Source organism: Echeneis naucrates, chromosome 17 (assembly GCF_900963305.1).
Source record: "Echeneis naucrates chromosome 17, fEcheNa1.1, whole genome shotgun sequence".
NCBI lineage: Eukaryota > Metazoa > Chordata > Actinopteri > Carangiformes > Echeneidae > Echeneis > Echeneis naucrates.
Genome location: NC_042527.1, coordinates 11174308 through 11196029, shown reverse-complemented (window position 1 = coordinate 11196029; position 21722 = coordinate 11174308). Strand labels below are relative to the sequence as shown.

General features: G+C 40.9%; 1 protein-coding gene across 1 annotated transcript in view; it reads left to right on the top strand.

Moving 5' to 3' along the window:
* gpc5c (glypican 5c) overlaps positions 1-21722 on the top strand; it is an 83586-nt gene that overhangs the window by 26852 nt on the left and 35012 nt on the right. The window contains exons 4-6 of the mRNA XM_029525408.1: positions 5829-5992; positions 7130-7186; positions 7758-7880. Coding sequence (XP_029381268.1) covers positions 5829-5992; positions 7130-7186; positions 7758-7880 — 344 coding nt within the window. The remainder of the gene's footprint in view (positions 1-5828; positions 5993-7129; positions 7187-7757; positions 7881-21722) is intronic.

The window sequence follows — 21722 nt, the reverse complement described above, 5'->3', positions numbered from 1 at the left end:
AAACATAATTTTGTTGCTGAGGATATGGAGACACTTTTTTACTTCACTAACACATGTAGTATTACAGTTCGAGGGTTTGGATTGACTCTTAAGGATAATACCCAATGCTGTTAAAAAAAGGCAAGGACATTTGCCTTTTTTAGGTCTTTGATAGCATAAAGACAGATATAATTGACTGACTCCTTGCCTTATAAAGTGAATTGCTACTGTGCACTAGCTGAAAGGTCAGTCTATGGTTTAAACGTAATGCTAAATACGCTTGGTGAAAAGCCAATTGGAAACCCCTCCTGTGTATAATAGTGGGACCCTACTATCTACTATTTACTATTTACATATGTGTTGCACCTGGGAACGGAAATGTTTTACTTAAATTGAATTATTATGCGACTTTGAGGCAAAATTTCAAGTCATTTTATTTGATTAAATTAATGCCACAGGTTTTCTTTGGATAAAACATCAAAAACCCCCATGTTGCCAAAGTGGAACAGAGAGCCCGACAGAATGTGACCCAGTGGTCTAGTGCTCTCTGTGCACTCCCACTACTCATGCTGCTATTTGGCTACTGCTTGCATTCTTTTTTTCTCCTAGGGTAAGTTACAGCAATGAAGTAAACACCAAATAACGAAAATTATATTTGGTCTTCAGCTTTTTTTAACTCTCTCTCAAACTGCGTTATATCAGCTCTGGAGTTTAGTGACATAAGTCCCTTTTAATCATCCACACTGAATGAAATTTCCAATCCAAAGGAAGTCCAAGATACAGTGGTACAGAACAGGCATTTAGATAGTTTGTTGTTCTTTTTAGTTTTCTGTTTTCTTGATTCAATGTCATATGTTTATCTATTCATAAGAACAGTTGTTTTGATGCTTTTAGAGGAATATTTCTCTGTCAACAAAAAAAAATTACAGAAAATGCCCAATGTTTTGTGATAACATTGTTTTTCTTTGTATAATTGATTTACACATCAGTCCCAAGACCTTTCTCAGGAAAATTATAACTGCAGCATTTTACTGAATCAAGCCTGTTGCCATAGTGAAGTCAGAATATTTGCACTTATTCACTCATACTTACACTTTTATAAATATTCAGATGGACACCAATGTCACAATATAAGAAAGAGTGAAGAGTAATTTCCACAGATTAATTTTTCATTGTACAACTAGCAGAACCAGTACTGATGTTCTATTCAGGTCATTCATCCATATAATATGACACTATGATAGATCATTACAATCCCCCAGGCTTGGATGGAAAGTGGATATTGTTTAAGGTCAAGACATGTTAATACAACACAATCACAGTATAGCGCTGCTTTTTTTTTCCCCTCCCAGATTCAAGACACTGGCTCTGTGAGATTGAAAATCTACCCTCTGCTGAATCACCAGAGCCATAGAAGACCAACTGCTGAAGGAAAAATCTTTGGAGCAAATATTAAGACTTGCTTGGTTTCAGTAGAGAGAGAATTTTGCTGTTGTTCACTTTGGCACTGGTGACAAATATACTACTGTTCCTATAGTTTAACAGTTGGTGGCATTAGGCAACCTAATTGTGTGTGTGTGTGTGTGTGTGTGTGTGTGTGTGCAAACTTAGCACACTATAGTCTGGGAAGGTTCTGTGTGCTTGGGTTGAGAGGGGGCTGAGAAAGTTCCCTTAGCTTTACTGGGTAATCCCCTTTACAAATAAACTAGGAAGACAAGACTCCCGCTGCTATCCGTAAGCAGATACTCCCATAGAAGAGGGATGGCCCTGGGCTTGGCTCGCTTGGAGCTGATTCTCTTGCTGTGCTCTTTTAAGCTTCTCTTGTTTCAGGTTGATATGTGCACAGACACTCACTATGTATGTCTGTATTACCTCTATGTGGAGCTAAAGACGTGGAAATTAGTACAAGTACATACCTTTGTATGTTAAAACTTAATATTTTAGTGTAACTGACTATTCTAGAAAGATACTACATCCCCTAGGCAAAATTCCACAGTGCTAAACTATATAAGGAAATAAGTCTATAGAACATAAAACTAACAGAATGAATAAAGATAGCCTCTTCTGTGGAGAGGTAAAACAGTAAACTCAAACTTGTACATCATGTTTTTACACGCTGTATTACAAGCACTTGTAAAAATATCCTGTCTGCAGCATTGGAAATCAGATTTCATTGGGTAGCTCAAATGAACATAGAATACATGCCTTTTATTTCCCTGAAGTCTTCCCATGTGGCCAGCATGCATCCAGCCAATCAGCCCCTTCCATCAGTCTCTGTCCTCAGGCAATCATAAAAGGAATGCTCCACAAAATAGTTCAACTTGTTAAGGTATAACAGGGGCAAACAGGTGGTCACACCCAGACACTTTCAAAACCAAGTACTCGTGCTTTGCCCAAATGGGATTTTGATTCTCACGCCATCATCAGGTCAGGAGATAACTGATTTATGGCCTTGCCTTAGCGCATATCTTTACTCAATTTGTCATCTGATTGGCTCTCAGGATATTGCAATCACAAGATCCATCCTATTGGAAATGATCTCAATTTCTCAAGAGAAACCATAGCAAAGACACTGTTTATTTTCCCTAGAATGACTTTGTGTTCTGTTTACATTCGTGTATGTTTAGTGAGGCAAAAGAATGATTTGTTATTGTTTTCAAAGGCCAGCCCTTCTCCAATCTTTTCTGGCCTCTTCAGACGTAGCACATTTTTGAATCTCATCTCTGTGGGTTTCTGTTGTAAAAATAATGGGGTAATGCAAACAGTACTGTGAATGACCTCCTCTTGATGTTCATATTTTACAAAGATGTTTACATTTTTCTCTCAGAGAATAGCAAAATGTCACACAAAGGCAGGTGAGAAATGGCACTGGATTCAACACCTATCGGCGTCACTGAAACATCACAATGATAGAATTAGATCCAGTCTCAATCTTTGATTAATTATAAAACTGCAGAGGAATGGCAACCTCTGCCTTTGATCTTTTTCTTAGTTGTTTTTTCATGTGCTGGATTTAGTATGTCAGCTTTGGTAATAAGAAATGTGTATGAGTCCATCGTTATTCTCATGAATGAAGTTCACTAAATAGTCTACTGCTCTATTGAATTACATTTACTTATGTTGATCATGGTTTTTTTGTAGCTATTTCAAATGAATAGTGTATAACTGTATTTTTCATTGGCATACTAATAATGTGCTCTTGTTTGCATAGGTGCAATCAGATTCGTGAATGGCTCCTTTTTTTTCCTTTTGTTTAGTTCCTTTAGTCCCTATCTACTTGCTCACATTTTGATGGATAACCCTTGAGGGTTAAACATTGCAATGACAATTAAAATATTGCATTAGGATAAGAAAAAAATGACGAACCAAACGATATAAATACACCATTTCCTCAACAAAAACATTAACCATTGTTCCTAATCATTCTTGGCTTCACTTAGCCCTTTGCACAGTCAGCGAGCTTCACCAGTTTTATGCAAACACTCTTCCACACACACACACACACCACATTGTAGACCTCCCAAGCACTGTCTGGACATGATGTCATGGTGCTGCATATTGTCTCAAGAATATCTCAGGAATTTATTTTATGGAAATGAATTTTTGGCTAAATAAGGAAGAGCCATGTGGTTCATTTCACCACCATCTGCCCTATTGGCCACCTAAGCATTTATTCATTTAGCTAATTAACAGGTTCAAGTCAGGTTGCCAGTCAAAATGAATCAGCTTTGACATTCACTGTAAAGTTGTACCATTAGCTGCACTGTTTGAATTAAGAGCGAACGGGTTAATAGAATCTTGTTGCTACAAATACAAGTATACTTGGTGGTAGTGTTGAAGATGCTGTGGAAACCACCGGACAAATAAAAGAGACTTAAATAGATTTTTTGTTTTCATCTCCCTACTTGTTCTTTTGCCTGAAATTCTCAAATGTAACTATAATTTTGTTTTATAAAATAATTTTACAGGTTTACCATTTGGAAGTGTTATGATAAATGTCTGAACAGCTAATTTTGTGCACATGGTGTGCAAATGAATTTCACAGTAATTGTCTAAAGTGCTGCAGCAACTGCATAGAGCATTTGGTTTAGTGTTGATAGGCTACATGGACCAAACAGTTGTGATGTGCTATCTTTTCTCACCAGGATTTGTGTGTGTGTGTGTGCGCGCGCGTGCCTGCGTGCACATGTGGAGGGGGGCTTCGTTTTTGTGTGGCATGTTTGCATGTGTGGCTTTGTGCTGCTGTACCACATGTGAGCGTGTTTTATGAGTCCTGAGGGAGTTAAGGTTAATGCAATAAAACAACTTTCCCCGTGCCTAGTGTCTGCCTTGAGACAGAATTTAAGACCAGAATGTTGTAAAGAAAAAGCTGGAGAGAAAAGCCAGAGTGAAGAGTGAAGTGCAAACAGTGCAATGAGGAAGAAAAACGTTCAGGTAGTAAGTTACACTGTAAGAAAGCTTTGGTTCCCGCACCACTGCTTAGAAAGAGTTAGCTATTATATGAGAAGCTCAGTTTGAACACATTTTATAAGGCACATGAGATGGCAGATGTGGGGAAAGGGACAACACATTTTGTGACAGTTTAACACATTTCAGCTGCTTCTACAATGACTAACCCTCCAGCACGTGGACACACCACTTCACAAAGCCATTGAAACAGGCATGCTTGGCAGTTCTCTCCCAAATGAAATTTATTTGTTTGTTCATTGTGTTCGGGCCGCTCACTCACTTTGCCTTGGCAAAGTGTGTAAGAGAAAATTGTGCAATTATATTGGAGTAGCACTGAAGGCAATTACTGTATTGTTAATGGATTGTTACTAATCAAGATCAACCAATTTCCAGTCTTGTGGTTATTGCAAGTCATTATGTTCGAGGGGTTCTAGTTGTGAAAACTCCCCACCTGTATGTGCAAAAAATCATTCACAGCTCTCGTTCAAAACAATCACCTTCATCAAAAGAAGAAAGCAGATAATTAATCTCTTTCGAAAGGTGTGGGTGTGCTTGTAAGAAAACTGGGAGGTCACTCGAAGCGTTCATTTTCAAATCAGCTTTAAATAAACTGCGGTGTTAAATATTTCGTTGTCCTGTTGGGTGCCTTTACACAGGACCATGATGCCTCTAGCTCAAACGTGTGTGTGTGTGTGTGTGTGTGTGTGTGTGTGTGCGTGTGTGCGTGCGCATTGATCACTACGAGGAGTTATTCAGTCCAGTCTGCAAGAACCATTAGCTTCTGTCTCTCTAGCTAATTGAGGACCACTTAATAACTCTGCCCAGATGCTTTTAAGCCAATGAGATGTCATTGATTTTACCTCTTGGTTTGAAGCACACACCCCTTTATTCTCATGACCCTGCTGTCTCCTACTCTCTGCCGCTGGCTTTAATGGCCCAATGGAAGTACTTGCCATCATTGCCAACTGCACACATGCATTCACCTCCATGAGGTAGTGGAATATCTTACATTTACCGTCAGCCCTCCTGGCAATAAGTCATTCATCACACCATATTCTTTCATCGCATCCCTCGCTTCCCGCCCACAGTTTTCCCACGTTGTCCGTTTCTCTAAACGTCTTCGTTCCATAATCCTTTTCACCTCTCTTCACCCTGCAATTATTCAGTTTTTATTTGAAACTGTCCGCTTCTCCCTGCAAGCAAGTGTTCATTTTGAATAATTTAGATTCATGTTTTCAGCTGCGCAGGCATCAGTTGGTGGTTTATGGATGCAGCCTCACAGCTCCACCCCTGCTGTTATATATGTTTTCCTGGCTTAACAGGTGTGTGTGTGTGTGTGTGTGTGTGTGTGTGTGTGTGTGTGTGCGCGTGCGCGTGTATGTTGTTTATGTGTTTCACAGGTGGACAAGGTGTGTGGGCTGTCTACTGGGGAACCTACAGGCATGCAGCCTACCAGCTCAGAGGTCACAACCTCTACCGTGACCTCATCATCTCCTCTTCCATCTGCCGCTCCCTCTCAGCCTTTACCAGAACAGTGGTTGGAGCAGCTCGCCCACTTGAGAAGGTAAGAACTTTGATCAACTCAGTCAAATTCACACTACAGTGCCAGCTTCTTTTTTTCTGGCAAACTTTTTTTGCCTTTTATGAGTTGCACTGCCAGCTAATCTGCTAGATGTGAATTGGCTTTTAATACACTGTAAACTGGTCAGACCTTTATGACATAGTCTGAGGGGTTGCCTCGTATTTACTCACAGCTGCCCTTACCACTTGCTTTCTTCATATAGTTAGTTGAACAAAACTCACAGCAAATGTAGAGCCTGGCTCTTAGGTCCTTGCCGTCCACCTGGCCTCTGAAGCAGTCATCACATGCCCACAGCAGCTGGCAGTGGTGTGCCCAGCTACATTCAAGGGGCAATGTGGATTAATCTTGACGGACCAACAATTTCCTGTTTACCCAGACGGCCATACCACCAACCCTGTGCACCAGCCAGGTTCAGCTTAAATAGCACCACACACAAAAACACACACTCAGGCCCACATTTTACAGCATTGCATGTCTGACCTTGTCCCAAACCATGAATCACTGCATTGATGCCAGCCGAGCTGACAGGTCTCGCCTGGCACTGCCACCACCATTCATGACAACACAATCCAACTCCCTGCCTGCTGCCAACCCTAACCAGAGCACATGTGAGCACTGACCACATCAGAGGCCTGGCAGCACCCACTTCAGTAAAGGGAGAACGGTGTGCTGCTGAAAAATATGAAACGTGATATGGTTCAGCAACATTTATGTTTCGTTTTAATGGGGGAAAATATAAATCAGGAAAAGCAGCAGAACTTTCTTTCATTTTTCCTCAGATATTTTAACTATTTCCACATCCATAAATGTTTGCTTGTGTGTTTGTTTACTGACTTAACATATACCGCACATTTCATTTCAGCATCCATGGTATTTGTTGGTGTGGTGTGGGGATGAGCGTTCATTGATGTTTTTGTGGTGTGGGCATTCTCTGCATGTGCATGATTAATCACTCTCTTCCAGGGTCAACTGACTGGTCTTTTCTCCCTCCTCCCCATGTGTCCTGTCATGTTGTCCTTGTGTTTCTTTTTTCTTCCCCTCACCCTCCCAACTTTTACATCCCTGCATCCTCCTTGCTTGTGAAAATCTCCCCTGGACTTCAACTCCCATCATTCCCAGCTCGCTCCCCCTGAAACCCTCCAAGAACAATAAACATAGTCTGAGAACACTCTCTAGGTAAGCATGATCCCAAAGGAATTATTTCTTTCAGTTTGTCATATAGTCTATCAAACAATGACAGCTCATATTTTGACCAGTGTTGATACATGTGACACTTTTATTTAATATAACAGATGATTGTGTTTTGGGTGACTCATGCATTTTTTCATCTCTTACAAAACCACTTTTATTCATGCCATCTGTTAGTCTTCATTAGTAGTTCCTGACACCATTTGACTCAGCATAACCTCTCACGACCCCTTCTGTTTTTGCTCAGTCGCATGGGTGGCAACAATATGCATCAGATCAAAATATCATGGCATTGTTTTCCTCTTGATGAGAGCATTTATATTGGTAACATATGCTAGAAGATCTGGTGAAGGATACACTCTGCCACGCAGCATAGATGAGAAAAATATGCAGTTTTAATGAAGTGGTCAAAGCCACTTATTTTTTCACCATCATGTATAACGTGAGATGTTTTTTTCGTGTGAATATATTTCTGAATCTTTCTTGATGGCTGGATCATACTAAAATGTTGAAATGCATTCCAATAAGCTGTCCCAAATATGTGGCTTTTCTTTCCTAGGGAATTCTTGATGTACTTGCAGCGCTACAAGTCGTTTTTTTCAGCGTTGCCAGAGATGCTGTGTGAAGGGGACAACGTAGTGGAGGACTCCACATGCTGGAGTGGAGATGAAGTGGTGCAGAGGTGCGCGCGCACACACACACACACACACACACATTCATTCACTCCGAAGCTGAAGTTTGCTATACTGCTTTTCTGCAGCCAGTGGTTGTATAAACAGGTTTTTTTGTAATGTTCAAGTTTCGAGATGAGAAGTTTCATTTTCTTCAAACACTCATACGTGTCTTTCAAAAACGTCCTTACAGTTCCACCTGGCATTAAATACAAACCATCTTAACTTTTGAATGCTTACAGATTAGAGAGAAATCGACACACCCTCCTGGCATGTGTTTGTGTGTTGTGTTGGATAATGTCAGGGTGTGTTAGTCAGTGTGCCTGGCTCTTGTTAATCAGTTTGAAAATAAGGAATTTATTAAATCCATCTCTACTCTGAGTGAATGCAGACAGAGCAAATATTTGCTATGTTCTCTCCTTTCTGTCCTTTGTATTAGATGAGTTGTTATCTGTGCCTTTCTTTTCCTTTTTATTTGTAGGGTTTCTATTTAGTGCTGATTTATAGGTGTGGACCTGCAGCCCCTTTGCTGTTTATGGTTTTAAGTACATTTCTCAGAGAATTAGGTACTTATTCTGTGTATGTGTGTGTTTATGTGGTTATGTGTTTCTCAGTCAGCATGAGGAGAAAAGAGTTGATGGAGAGGATTGAGCCAATGGAAGTCTGTAACTGATTCCCCCTGCTGGATCGGTTCCTTAAAAAGTCTAGAAACTCAGTCCACAATTATGACAAGGTTATGCTCTCCTTCTTCTGTGGTGGCCCTAAAATCGCTCCTATTGCCATGACAACCTCAGCTCTTGACTTTGCCAATATTGGCCCTGACGAAGGAAGACAGTGGTCTAGGGAGCTTTTTTCCCCATGATCCACCCTGAATATTTGCAGGGTTCTTTGCCACTGTCTGTTTGTGTTAAGCCATACATTAGGCTTTATATGCGTATAAGAAAAAGACGTTAGTCACACGGACAGATTTATTATTGTCAGTTTTAGGGAAAACATTTTGTTAAAGACTTTCATGAAGAGCTTAGCCAGATTTTTATTATTTTAGTTTGGATTCTTCTTTCTTTTCCTGCTTCTTTACTCCCCAACCCTTCCATAACTGAAGGGGATCTGCCAATAGCTGAGACATATTGAGCAGACCACCCATTCATCAGGGCCTGTGACAGCGTGTCAGCACACAAAGTGCAGTAGGCAACCAATGTGTGTGTGCTTGGTCCCTGATCAGGAACATATGAGTATAAACACAGGGTGAGGCAAACATATCACTAACTGAACTTGTCAACGACTGGCTTCTTCATCTTTATCTCAAAAGCCACTTCTTTTCTCCTTTATTCTCTACTTTGTGAGTCAGTGTGTGAACCAATGTCACTTTTACTACCAAAGGAACAGGTTTTTCAAAAACATAGCTAATGGCTTGTAACGGTGTGCGTTATCACACATTCCCTAATGAGAGCCGAGTCTTTGCCTGTGGTGTCAAGTGCTCTTGGGTTGAATAAGAAAATAGAACCCTACTGAGGTAGTTGGCACCACTCATAAACTGCTCAGATTGGCTTGTGGCTATTCAAAAAACCTCTCCCACTGTATTTGACTCTGTTGGCATTTGTTAGAGAGAAAGGGGCAGGATAGGGCATGAAAAGGGTTGGCTTTTCGGTGCCGTGGTGCCCCCTGTGCCTCCCTGTGCCCCTGATGAGGAAAGCATGGTGGAGCGATTGGGGAGGGGGGCTTGGCAGTATAAAGAGCCATTGTGGAGTCAGTGTAGTGGGGCACAGACCTGCCGTGGGGACCCCCAAAGCCTGGAGAGGGAACAAAGACCCTCCTATGAGGCTGCATGGGAAAGACTTGGACATTGCTGCCACTACTTCTGCCACTGCCCACACCATGCCTGGGAAAGTTACATGAGAGCTTGAACTACAAAGAGGAAGAGAGAAAGGTAGATACTGAGAGGCAGCAAGGAAGACACATACTGTGATTGAAAATGAACATGCTGCGCCATCATCGTGTTAGTTCATGTCACAGGCTGACTTCCTGTGTGATGGGCTCACAAAGCCTCTGAAGACTTGATGGCTTCCCCCCACATGCAGGATGCACACGCACACACACACACACACACACACACTACACCCATGTGCTAAAAACAGCTGGAGGGGTTTTCATTCAGGCACAATCATACTTTGCCCAGGCAAGGAGACACATCCATGGGAGAGTACAAACACTCACACACAATTGTATGTTACAATGCTTCTAAGCACATCAAAGGCACTGGAGGACTGAAATACCCTTCTTCTGTTTATTCAGCATCTTATGACAGGAGGGTGAGCAGGGGGCAAGCAGTTGTACTGTAAAACCAAAAGTACATGTTGGCATGTGTTCAAACATCCCTGAACATTTACAACATCACATGTGTGAATATTTCTGCACTATCTTTTCCGAAAGACAAGATCCATCAAATTTACCACATCACGTGTATCACAAAATGTGGATGAAAATCACGGGAAAATAATACTCGGTCCATGACACATTTCATACATCATTCTGATTTTAGAGTGATAATTGTTGCAAGTGATGGCAATGATGGTGTATAGATGGTATCAGATGGAGGCATCAGTGTCAGGATCCAGGAAGCAGAACACTGCAAGTGCAGCCAATTAGATTGAAAGGAGAAATAGTGATCACTGTCTTGGTTGTAGCCACCTTCACATTTCTATAAGGAGCAGCAGCTAAGGTCAATCACAGGACCAAGAGAGGCAATAGATAGTCAGGTGAAGCAGGGACTGGTGTAGTAAGTGAAGGGGAGGGTGGGAAATCATACAAGCTAACCCCACTGTAGTGTAAGGTTTAATGTAAATATATGTAAATTGCAGCACAGTCTTTTTATTAATTACATTTTAGATGCAGCTGACACATCAAAAATTCAGCTTAAAAAATGTAAACTTTGTAACAGTAGACAAAAAACATTGCTTAGATGAAAAATGCTGAGGTACAAAACAATTTTGATGATTTTGCATGAACCATTATATGGTGGATTTGCTGCATTCAGGTACCCTTTATTGAGAGGAAATCGTTTCAGTTGATTTTTTTCCTCTTTAATGTACAAACAGCACCCAATTTTGAAAGAAAAACACAGAAATTGAGACATTTATTATTAGTTTATTAAAAAACAAAAACTGAAATATCACATGGCCATAAGTGTTCAGACCCGTTGCTGTGACACTTGTATATTTAACTCAGGTGCTGTCCATTTTTTCTGATCATCCTTGAGATGGTTCTCCACCTTCATTGGAGTCCAGCTGTGTTTAATTGAATTGATTGGACTTGATTAGAAAAGGCACACACCCGTATAGACAGGGACGACCAGAACTCTTCATGTAGCTGGCGGTCTGGCCAAACTGAGAAATTGGGGGAGAAGAGCCTTGCTGAGAGAGGTAAAGAAGAACCAAAAGAACAATGTGGGAGAAATGATGGGAGACATTTCTAGAAAGTCAACCATCACTGCATCCCACTGCAAGGCACATGAAAGCCTGCATAGAGGTTGCCAAAAAACAGATGAAGGACTTCCCAACCTATGAGAACTAAGATTCTCTGGCCTGATGAGACCAAGATTGAACGTTTTATTAATTCTAAGGGATATGTGTGAAGAAGGAAAGATGAACGCGACCAAGTCCAGAGATATCCTGGATGAAAACCTTTTCCAGAGTGCCCAGGACCTCAAGACTGTACTGAAGGTTCACCCTCCAACAACACAATGAGCCAAAGCACACAGCTAAAATAACGACGGAGTGGGTTTGGGAACAACTCTGTGACTGCTCTTGAATGGCCAGCCAGAACCCTTCACTTAAACCCAAGTGAGCATCTCTGGAGAGACCTGAAAATGGCTGTCCACCAACATGCACCATCCAACCTCATAAAACTGGAGACAATCTGCAAGGAGGAATGGAAGGGGATCCCCAAATCCAGAAGAGAAAAACTTGTAGCATAATTCCCAAGAAGACTTATGGCTGTATTAGCTCAAAAGGGGGCTTCTACTCAATACAGACCAAAGGGTCTGAATACTTGCCATACTGGCCATGTGACATTTCAGTTTTTGTTCTTTAATAAATTAATAATAAATGTCTACATGTGTCTACATGTGTGTTTTTTTTTTTTTTTTGTCAGAATGGGGTCCTGCATGCACATTAATGAGGAAAAATCTACTTAAATAGTAAATGGCTGTAATGTGACAAAGAGGGTCTGAATACTTTCTCTACCTACTGAATGTCAGCAGTAGGAGATTATAAATCTTTTTGGACAGCTATCTTATTCCTCTTTCTCTTTATCAACCTGCATAAGGAGACATTAATTTTAACACCAATGTTAAAAAACTACCCAAATACCACAATATTTCTATATTTATTTGTTTATTAGTTGTATACTTGCAACACTAATTTATTTGTATATATCTCAGCATTGAACCTTTTTTTGTGCAAGAATGTGTCAAATTCCTAAGAATGATATGGTTGTGTAGTGTGTGTGTGTGTTGCTTTTCAATAGTTGTGAAGAATTACTATAATAGCTCATCACTGCACTTGACGGATCCTTCCAGAGTTCTGGATTAACTCAATGGCACATACTACAGTCAATGCATCAGTGTGAATGCTTCTGGATGCCTTGCATTTTTATAAGGTTATGACAATCCATTTGTTTATTATTTTGACATCTGGAATCCATTCTGTTGTTGCCGGGAGAAGCACCAAGAGTGTTGTACCGGGCAAAGCCCTCGCACTCATGCTCACTTTTTCTCCCTCTTGCAGTCCCATCAAGCCATCGTTTTTCTTTCTCCTCTACCTTCTCTGTATCAGTCTCTTGGGTCAGAGGAGCTCAAAAAATGCAAGCACGTGGGAATTGTATAATGAAACTCTGGCAAAGAAGTCAATAAATTAATTACTATCTGCAGAGGGAGGACATTAACTGCCCCAAGCCACGTGTGCTGTCCATATGTGCCTAAGGCCCTGTGTTGCCAGATGTGTGGGATTGGCATCCAAGTCCACTCAGTGCAGTTGTCATCATATTAATGAAAAGCCATGGTGATATAGACCTAACAGTGCTTTATTTCTTTTTCTCTTGCATTTACTTGTCTCTCCCCTCCATTTGCATTTGATGTCGCCAACGAAGTTCTAAGTCCTCCTTCTGCCCCCCACAATCACTGTCTTCTATTTGTCCTTAGCTGTGATTCAGTGGCCAATTCCTTTCCCATAACCCTGGGCTGCTGCCTGGGACCTCAGCATGACCCGCTCTATTTTGCTACATTGCTTAGACTTTTCTCTCTTTGAGCCTGCGTCTTTGTGTGTGTGTGTGTGTGTGTGTGTGTGTGTGTGTGTGAGATACAGAAAGAGAAGACAACGAAGATCATGTTACAGTAACTGTGAGTTATTTATTCTCTCTCCTGAAATGCTTGGATTGTGAGAGTCTGGAGTTATGGTATTTCTAAATGTGGAACCATGCGCTAGAAAATGGGAAAACAATGTGTTTGAAAATCGTTTTTACAGTTGGTAGTAAGATAATGTGATTTTTGTTGGCCTCACTGAACAATTATTTACCAGTTTGGGAGTTTGCATGAAGAGTGTTTATTGGTTTCAGCCTCCTCCGGTTTTGGTTTTATGGTGCGCCTCATGCACAATGTGCATTTGTGAAATTTCAGTCTAACTATCATAACTTTTATGAAGGGACACAGTGTTATAGCCTCTTTCTTCTGTTGTATGTCCAGTCGGTGGTGTGGGCAGAGCTAATATAATTAAAATGCCACAATGGGTTGGCATGTTTGCTGGAGCAGTTCCTACTGGGTGAGGTTGACATAGTACACTTCCCAACCTTTGTGCTAGCCCTTTGGCAAGGCATCAAACTCTTAGCAGGCAAGGAGGATGAGAAATGGCAAGATAGACATGGGCAGGGGCGGGGGGAAAGGAACGGCAATTGAGAAAACAATGGCTAGAGAGATGAACTGATGGATAGATGGAGGGGAAAAAAACAACTGATGTAGGTCAGTGGCAGCAGGAAGCAGTAGCTTTAGGAGAACCCACTGTCTTTGGGGCTTAATTGCCTGTAAGAGCCTGTTTGAAGTCCTCACCGCTAGCGTGTGTGGGTGCCAGTCAATCGAGCTCTCTACACTATTGTTATGGGCAAGTGCGAGTGTGTCTGTGTTTATCGCAGTTTGACATGCATTCTGACATGCCATGCCAGTGAACAAAGGACAAAAATATGCTTTCCTGATGTATGTGCCATTACGCAGATTTACACAGCACAACCCAGATATTACATGAAAAAAACAAAAAAGCAGCCCGTATCAGTGAGGTAATTTTATCCTGCATCAAGACGCCACAACTATGTTTCACTGTTTCTTGCCCATTGCCCTTTGATTCTTGTCATGATGTTGCCTCAAAGCTGTCTCTGCCTGTGTTAACAGAGTCTGTTCCTCTGGTGCAGGAATTGCAATTTAATTTGTGCTTTTTTTCTATATAACTTGCATGAGCTGAATTTATTTATGAATTTAAGAGGTGGCATGTAGACATTTGCTATCCTTTGGCTTTTTGTGCACTTAAAATAAAGGAAAGAAAAGTTCTCAAGAAATGCAGCACATTTTATGATAATGGCTTAATATGATCAAGGCTATCTTTAACTCTTGCCATATCAGAAACACACCATTTCACTCACCCAGTTCAGTGTGCATTTTAACACTGTTCAAAGGCAGACAAAATCCACCTTCAAACATCTGCTTTGATCCTAACACACAGCTCGTAGCCATGTGGACCCAGGATTACAGCCTTATGGACTATCACACTATTTCTGTGTACCACAGACAGCACACATTCTGTACACAACACGTTCAACACTCACTCAGTATGATCACATATGACTTACAGACTTGAACCTCTCTGGTGGCTATTTTTAGGAACACTGTTATCCTTCTTCCTGGGGGATGCAGTAGACGTTGGCTTGAGCTTGAATTTGAGCCAATGAAGTATATACCTAAGTACCTCATAAGGTTGAGTATGGGGCCCATAGCAATAGCAACACTCCCTGTAAAGTTTCACTCAGAATGTACAGGCTGAAGATTTCAGTGTGTGGTATTTGACATTACAGTGAGAATCTGGGCAACATGTCTTGTTTGACTCCAACTGCAAGTTTAACGTTAGCCCAAGCTGTTGTCCAACCCCATGGGTAAGCATGCGAGTTTAAAATGAAAATGAGTGACGGGCATGGGAGGAGAGGGGGAAAGCTAACAAATCTAACTCTGTACAAACAACAAAAGTACAGTATGGTACTGTGGAGGGTGTTGTGTGTATGTGCCTGTGATCTGTGCTCAGTGTGCGCATGTGGTAACCTGAAACCACAGGGAAAACGTTCCTAGAATTCCGGCTGGGTTTGGTGTCGTGGCTCGCTCACTGGAGCCCCCTAAATGGTGCAGGGAATGTGGCCTCTGCACGGAAGAACTACAGAATGAAGGGAAAGTCCCCCAGCCAGCCACTCACCCACCCTCATACATCCATATAATGCATACACTTTCCTTTGCAATTTGCCAATTAATGCATAAATTGACAAAATGGGGTTGGAAGTTGAAGACGTTATGAAGACAACAAGAAATTGGTTTCTGATCCTGCAATCCTGACCCTTAGGTTGAAACCTAATCAAATAATCAAAATGTATATGAATATAGAGTACCATTCAAATGGTCAGACACACACTCTCATCTTGTGAAGTAACAAGCGATAACAATATAAATTGCCTTATCTGTGTCAAACATCTAACACATTGTAGATATCTCTAGTCAGGTTGATATTGAACTGAGTGGTGATGCATGGAAGACAACTGGATCTGCTTCCCAGATCTGGCTACTTCAAGCATATTTTGCCCAGTCTTAAAAGATTTCTTCATTTCTTCACGTAGTAAAATGTTGCATGAAGATAACACTTCTCCTTGATAACTGCATATGGCAGTCATTACCATATGGCAGTGGTTAGTTTTGCTGGAAACATACAAACTCACTAAGTCTACTGTTTGAGCCACAGTATCTTAGCACTTCAACACAGTGGATAACTAAATGTTTATTTACTGAACTGTAGGTAAACTGCATTGAAGCCTTGTAAAAAAAGGCTCCAGATTTATACAAGGCACCGTGATAGGGGGAACATTTGTCTTTGTTTTTTTTTTGTTTGTTTGTTTGTTTGTTTTTTATCATAACATAGTTTTAATTTAAATAAATTGAGCTTCAGATTTGAACCAGAAGAAAATTATGAAATACATCCAGATCCTGAGACAAAAGACAGGAGGAGCACTAAATATCATTCCAAGGCCACAATTAGAGTTCACACCTACTGGTTACATTTACACATTCTGTTCACAATCATTGCTATATACACACTCCCTAGAGACTCCCTAGAAAAATCTACCTTGTAATCAAAGGCTATTTATTGAGATTCACTGCAACAGCATGGGACCATAGAACAGAATCAAAAAGAGAAAGGGATAATCTGGTTAAAAGTCTCAAATGATCTTGATGACTTTGAGATCTTAGACAAGCTCTGGCCTGAGCCTCTAAACCTAAACTCAATCTTTAGATTCAACTTACTGATTGACTTATGATGATGTGTCCAGTTTCCAACCTGTGGCTAATCGACAGATTAAGCTGATTGAGATAAACATGATATCTGTGACTGGGATTTCTGCCAAGGAAGCCATTTTGGCCATCTGTTTGTCAATGTTGCCATCTGTCTGACTTCACCGTGTGATTGCTCTCTAACCTTTTCCCTTCTTCTCACTGTCTGCCATACAGTCACTTTCTCTTACTCCTTGACCTTTAACACAGTCTGTACATTGCATTATGCTGCATAAACCTCTGTCATTCTGGTTTTAGGAAGCTGCTGGTAGAGCTCCTTATCCCTGTATTTACAATATACTCTCAAATCTTCATCTGAGACATCTTTGAGACATTTAAGCTTGTGTGCTTGTGGGGGCATGCCTATTTTCTGATTGCATATCTCTTATAAATGCACTAGATGGATACTGTGTTTGCCCAGTGTGTGGGTGCTCGTTGCGCTTCCACGTGCCCTTTATGGCAGCACAGTCTGATCCCTGCCCCCTTCACTCAACACCCTCGCAAGCCCTCGCCACACTGTGTGGGTTTGTCTGAGAATGTGTGTGTGTGTGTGTGTGTGTGTGTGTGTGTGTGTGTGTGTGTGTGTGTGTGTGTGTGTGTGTGTGTGTGTGTGTGTGCGCGCGCGCGTGTGCACGTGGTTGTGTGTATGTCAGTATGTTAGTTACAGTATTACATGTTATATACTTACAGTCCATGATATTTTATGATGATATATACTAGAGTCCATTCAGATATAGCATTAAGCCTCACTCTGTTTCGATCTCTATTTTTTGCCAATTTTTGTATTCATTCAGCAAACCAGCTCCTACATGAAGATGCAACATAAGAACATAAACACGTGACTTAAAGCATATTCAGCTTTATCTATGGTGAGTCCCTTAACTGGTCTTAAGTGTTCGCTGGAGCTGTCAGCATTAGGCACTAGATCATGCCACTCTGGCCCGGATCAGACAGACGCACAGACAGACAAACAGGTGGTTGTGCCACACCAGAGGATCATGGTCCACTCCACCCGTCTGCACTCTGGGGCATAGTTTACTCTCCTGGCTATGCCCCTGCCTGCCCTTGTCTGCTTTCCACACACCAACTGCCCCTCCAGCTCCCCCCAGACCTCTAACCTCAGTTATCCATGCCCTCCTCGGCATGTGGGCATGTGGCTAGAGAGGGGACAGATTCTTTGCTCTTTATCTTTCTTTCTTTCTTCCTGTTTGTTTTATTAACACTTTGTGTTGTGTCATCTCTCAAGTTTGCAGTCTCTATGGCCTTATTTTTGGATTTTCTTTATATTTCTTTATATATTTCTTTATATATATATGTCCCTTTGTTCCAAATACATCACACAATCTCTTGGAACAACTAAAATGATGAAAATTGGCAAATGTTGCCACCTACTGGGGAATCTGTGTCATTAATGATGTTTGTTGTAACTGGCATGTCCTTTAGTACATTCAAAATGTATTTGAAAAATCTACAAAAAAATTTTTTTTTTTTTTTTTTGGAGGAACACGGTTTTCCATAGAAGAAACTATGTCCATATTGGTGTTTGCAGGAAATCACTAAATTTCTCCTCAAGTTTCATCTTTGATTGCTTCCCATTTTGAAAGCAGACCAGTTTAACTAAATCAAGTACAAATGAGGCTTATGCATGTTTGTGCAGAAAACAGAGACAGAGAGTGTAGTTAAATGAGTTTGTGTTGAAAAAAGTACAGAAAAATTGTTGGGAAATAATTCCTGTCTGTATGCAATTTTCATGCGCAGGAAAAGCAGACATGGCTCTCTTCTTCCTCCAATCTTCCTCTGCAATGTTTTCCCAGAAGTCTGTGTGGTCTGTTGACTCAACCTACAGTTCATCTGCTGGTACATCGAAACAGGCAAAATGCTGAGGTGGGGAACAGTTACACCCAATGAGAGACACAGTTGGGATGGTCAGGCCTGGGAATATCCTCAAAGCAAACCACAGGCCAATTACAGCCATTTGTCATCTATGGAACTGCCACCAGCTTTAAGCGCTATAGCCATTCTCTTTATGTTTCTGTTTGCGTGTATCTTGCATCAGAGTCACACAAATGGTTGCTCTTCCTGATATAATTTGTTTAAATTCATGTGAGCAAGTAGTTACAATGATTTGTAGTTGAGGAGGGAGTGTATGGGGAGGTAGATGGAGATTATGTTTAATTAGCTGAAAATAAAAGCTTTATTTTTCCAATTGTGGTGGTTCAGTGTTTACTGCTTGATTTGGGATGATTATAATTATATTTCATTGGAAGAAACTAACTTGTTGAAAAATGTTAATTCAAGTCTCCTGAGGTTTGCACAAAAATGCAAAAGCCCAGGAATTAGATTATCAGCGCTGAGCTCTGCTTTCTCACATGAGATTAATCATCTTTGTTAAAAGCTCATTTTCAACTCATTCTTAAAATTCAAGCTCTGAATTGCTTGATGCCTCAAACATTGGTTCCTCTGGGCTGTCAGTTCACAACATGGGCCACATGGGTGCAGTGTGGAAGCATATTTTACTTCACAGTCAGACCAGAAACCAAGTGCGCCCCTGTGTTATGTTGAAATGCATTTCTATAAGAGCTATTTAAATTTTGTTTATCTGTTCTGTGTGAGAATACACCTTCAGTATTTGGAAGTAGGAACATCTGCAGAGAGTATATGTTGCATCTGATAGAGTGAGCATGTGTGTATACATTGCGCTGTGCTCAAGCTTTTAGACTATAAATGTCACGATTTACTTTCACAGCCAAAGGTGTGAGTTTGTGTGCGTATGTGCGTGTGAGAGAGAGAGAATGTGAAGAAAGCAGGAGCAGAGGCAGTTTGTTGCCAAGAGTTAGTCACTTAGACCAAATTAATTCAGCTCTATGCAGTTACTGTGATTGTTAGATAAATCGATATGTGTTCATTAGCTTGGAGTGGCATTGAAATGAAACATGCTTGTCTACATGTTGGCTTATAATGGGCTAATGATTAGCCAAACTAGTTATTGTGGACATTGCCTAGCTTGCAGATGGAAACAGAAATAGACAAGCAGTGGAGCCTTTATGATGAGTCTCAAGTGCCTCTTGGGTGCAAGGTAATCACAGTATATGATTACCTGGAAGTATATACTCCTGCTAAATGAATGACTGTGCCTATTCATAGATCATTTTCATATTTCATTTTTTTCCACTTTTAAACTTCATGCCCTTCCTCTTGCTCAGTCTCTTTTCCAGTTCTCTGACTATCCAGAGGGTTGGCCCAGGTCACAGTTGCCTCAATAGCATACTAAGGCAGAGCTAGACATGGTGTAAACCCGGAGGACAGAATACTTGCCGAAGTGCCCTAGAGCTTGACTTACAAACAAGGGCTACTCGCTATATTTAAACCTTTAGGTTTATTGTATCCAGGAAGTTTAAATAGAACCGTGGTCAGCAGTGCATTCTCAAAAGCAATTCTTCTAAAAGTTGCTAAATGTGAACACTTTGTCCCATTGGAAAATGAGTAGTAGTTTTAGTCTTTTCATAATAATTTGGCACTGAACACCTTGGAAATTCCTATTCTCAAGAGAGTTCATGCCTGTTAGTACAAGTGGGTCCCATCTCCATGAGACTATGGTCTACTTTTTCGGGGGAAAGTGGGGTCAGCGTCCATCTCCATCTGCCCAATCATCTGATAGGAGACATGAAGTCAACAGCTATCACACTGCCGCTCTGATTACCCAGGAGGCAGGCAAACAGGTCACAGTAAAAAGCAAGGGATGTGCACAATGAAAATGAACGAACATCTGAATTAAAAGATTGTTGATGAAAGCAAGGCTGACCTCAAGATCTCTCAGTGAAAGAGATACAGTCAGTGTTGGCAGTGATGGGCAACCTGACAGGATGGATGAAAAGTATTGATTGTATGTCTGACCCGACCCGACCCAAAAAAGCCCATGTAAATGTATTTACTGGCATTAGAAAGGGATATATAAAACAAACATACAGCGTGAAGGGAGCCATTCATAAGTGCAGTAACACTTTATATTGCACTGTAGAGGACAGGCTTCCAGTGTGTAATAGCCATGAGTAATTTGAGCCATTGGACCTTCAACCATAAAGCTGTTACAGTGCAACCACTCAATAAACCAGCTTGGTCCTGGTAAAATCACCCTGGGACCTCTTAAGAAGTGGTAAAGCAGTTGAGACCAGGATAGTGGTGTGTAATTCCAACCAAAGCACACTGCCATAAACAGTCATATTTCACTGGTCCACGGTGCCACCAAGACAGATAAACCTCCAGCTTAGCACAGGTATTGCGCCTCAGGTGAGGTCCAAGACAAAAACTGTCCAGATTCATTAATGTTATTATGGACAAATCCCAATACCCTGCAGTTAGTGTATGCGGAGTTAGAAATAGCTGCTCGACTGTTTGGATGTTTATGGTATCATCATCAATAATAGAAAGACAGGGACTCCGAAACAAAGGGGCTCGAACTAACTATATGAAGGAGACAAAATAAGACAAATTTAATGTTTATACTGTTGGTTTTTTGTTAATACTTTTACTATTTTAATTTAACTTAATAAAATATGCATGAAAAATAAAAAACAAAATTGCTAGAAGAAAAAATTGGAGCATGCAACAGGTAAAAATACATCATGCTACCTCTGGTGTAAGGTTGCAATTATACATTGCCCCATGTCAGTGGGGCAAAGGTTAATAGTTTGGGAACAGTTCTTCAAGGTAACATACCACACTGCAGGCTCAGATAAAAGCCAGCGCATTCCTTCTCATGGGTGGAATCAACATTACCAACTCAAGAACTTAGTTTCATCAGCTGATAATAGATGATTTTATTGGCAAAACAAGTTTAAGGAGTTTAAGTTCCACTGCATCTCGTCATGTGGACACAGGGAGTAGCTGGCCAGTATGAAATCATCAAAACAATTTCCAACTAACTTCAGAACAAGAGGTATGAGCACACTGGAGTTAGCAACGGACATTGTTGGTGATCTGATTTGGTGTTTCTAGCATGAATACTGTACCTCTACTGCTGGTTATTTTTATTTATTTTTTTTTTTAATCCCACTTGACTAAATTGACATCACTGTCTCAGCACTTAATATAGAAGCTTGCCAGGCTGAAAATAAGTATGACAGGGTCTGCTGGGCCACTGGCCAACTCTACTAAGTCACATGGCACTCTTTGACTCAGCTCTTACAGAACTTCACAGATATATTGAAGTCTCATTGTTTAGAACATTCAA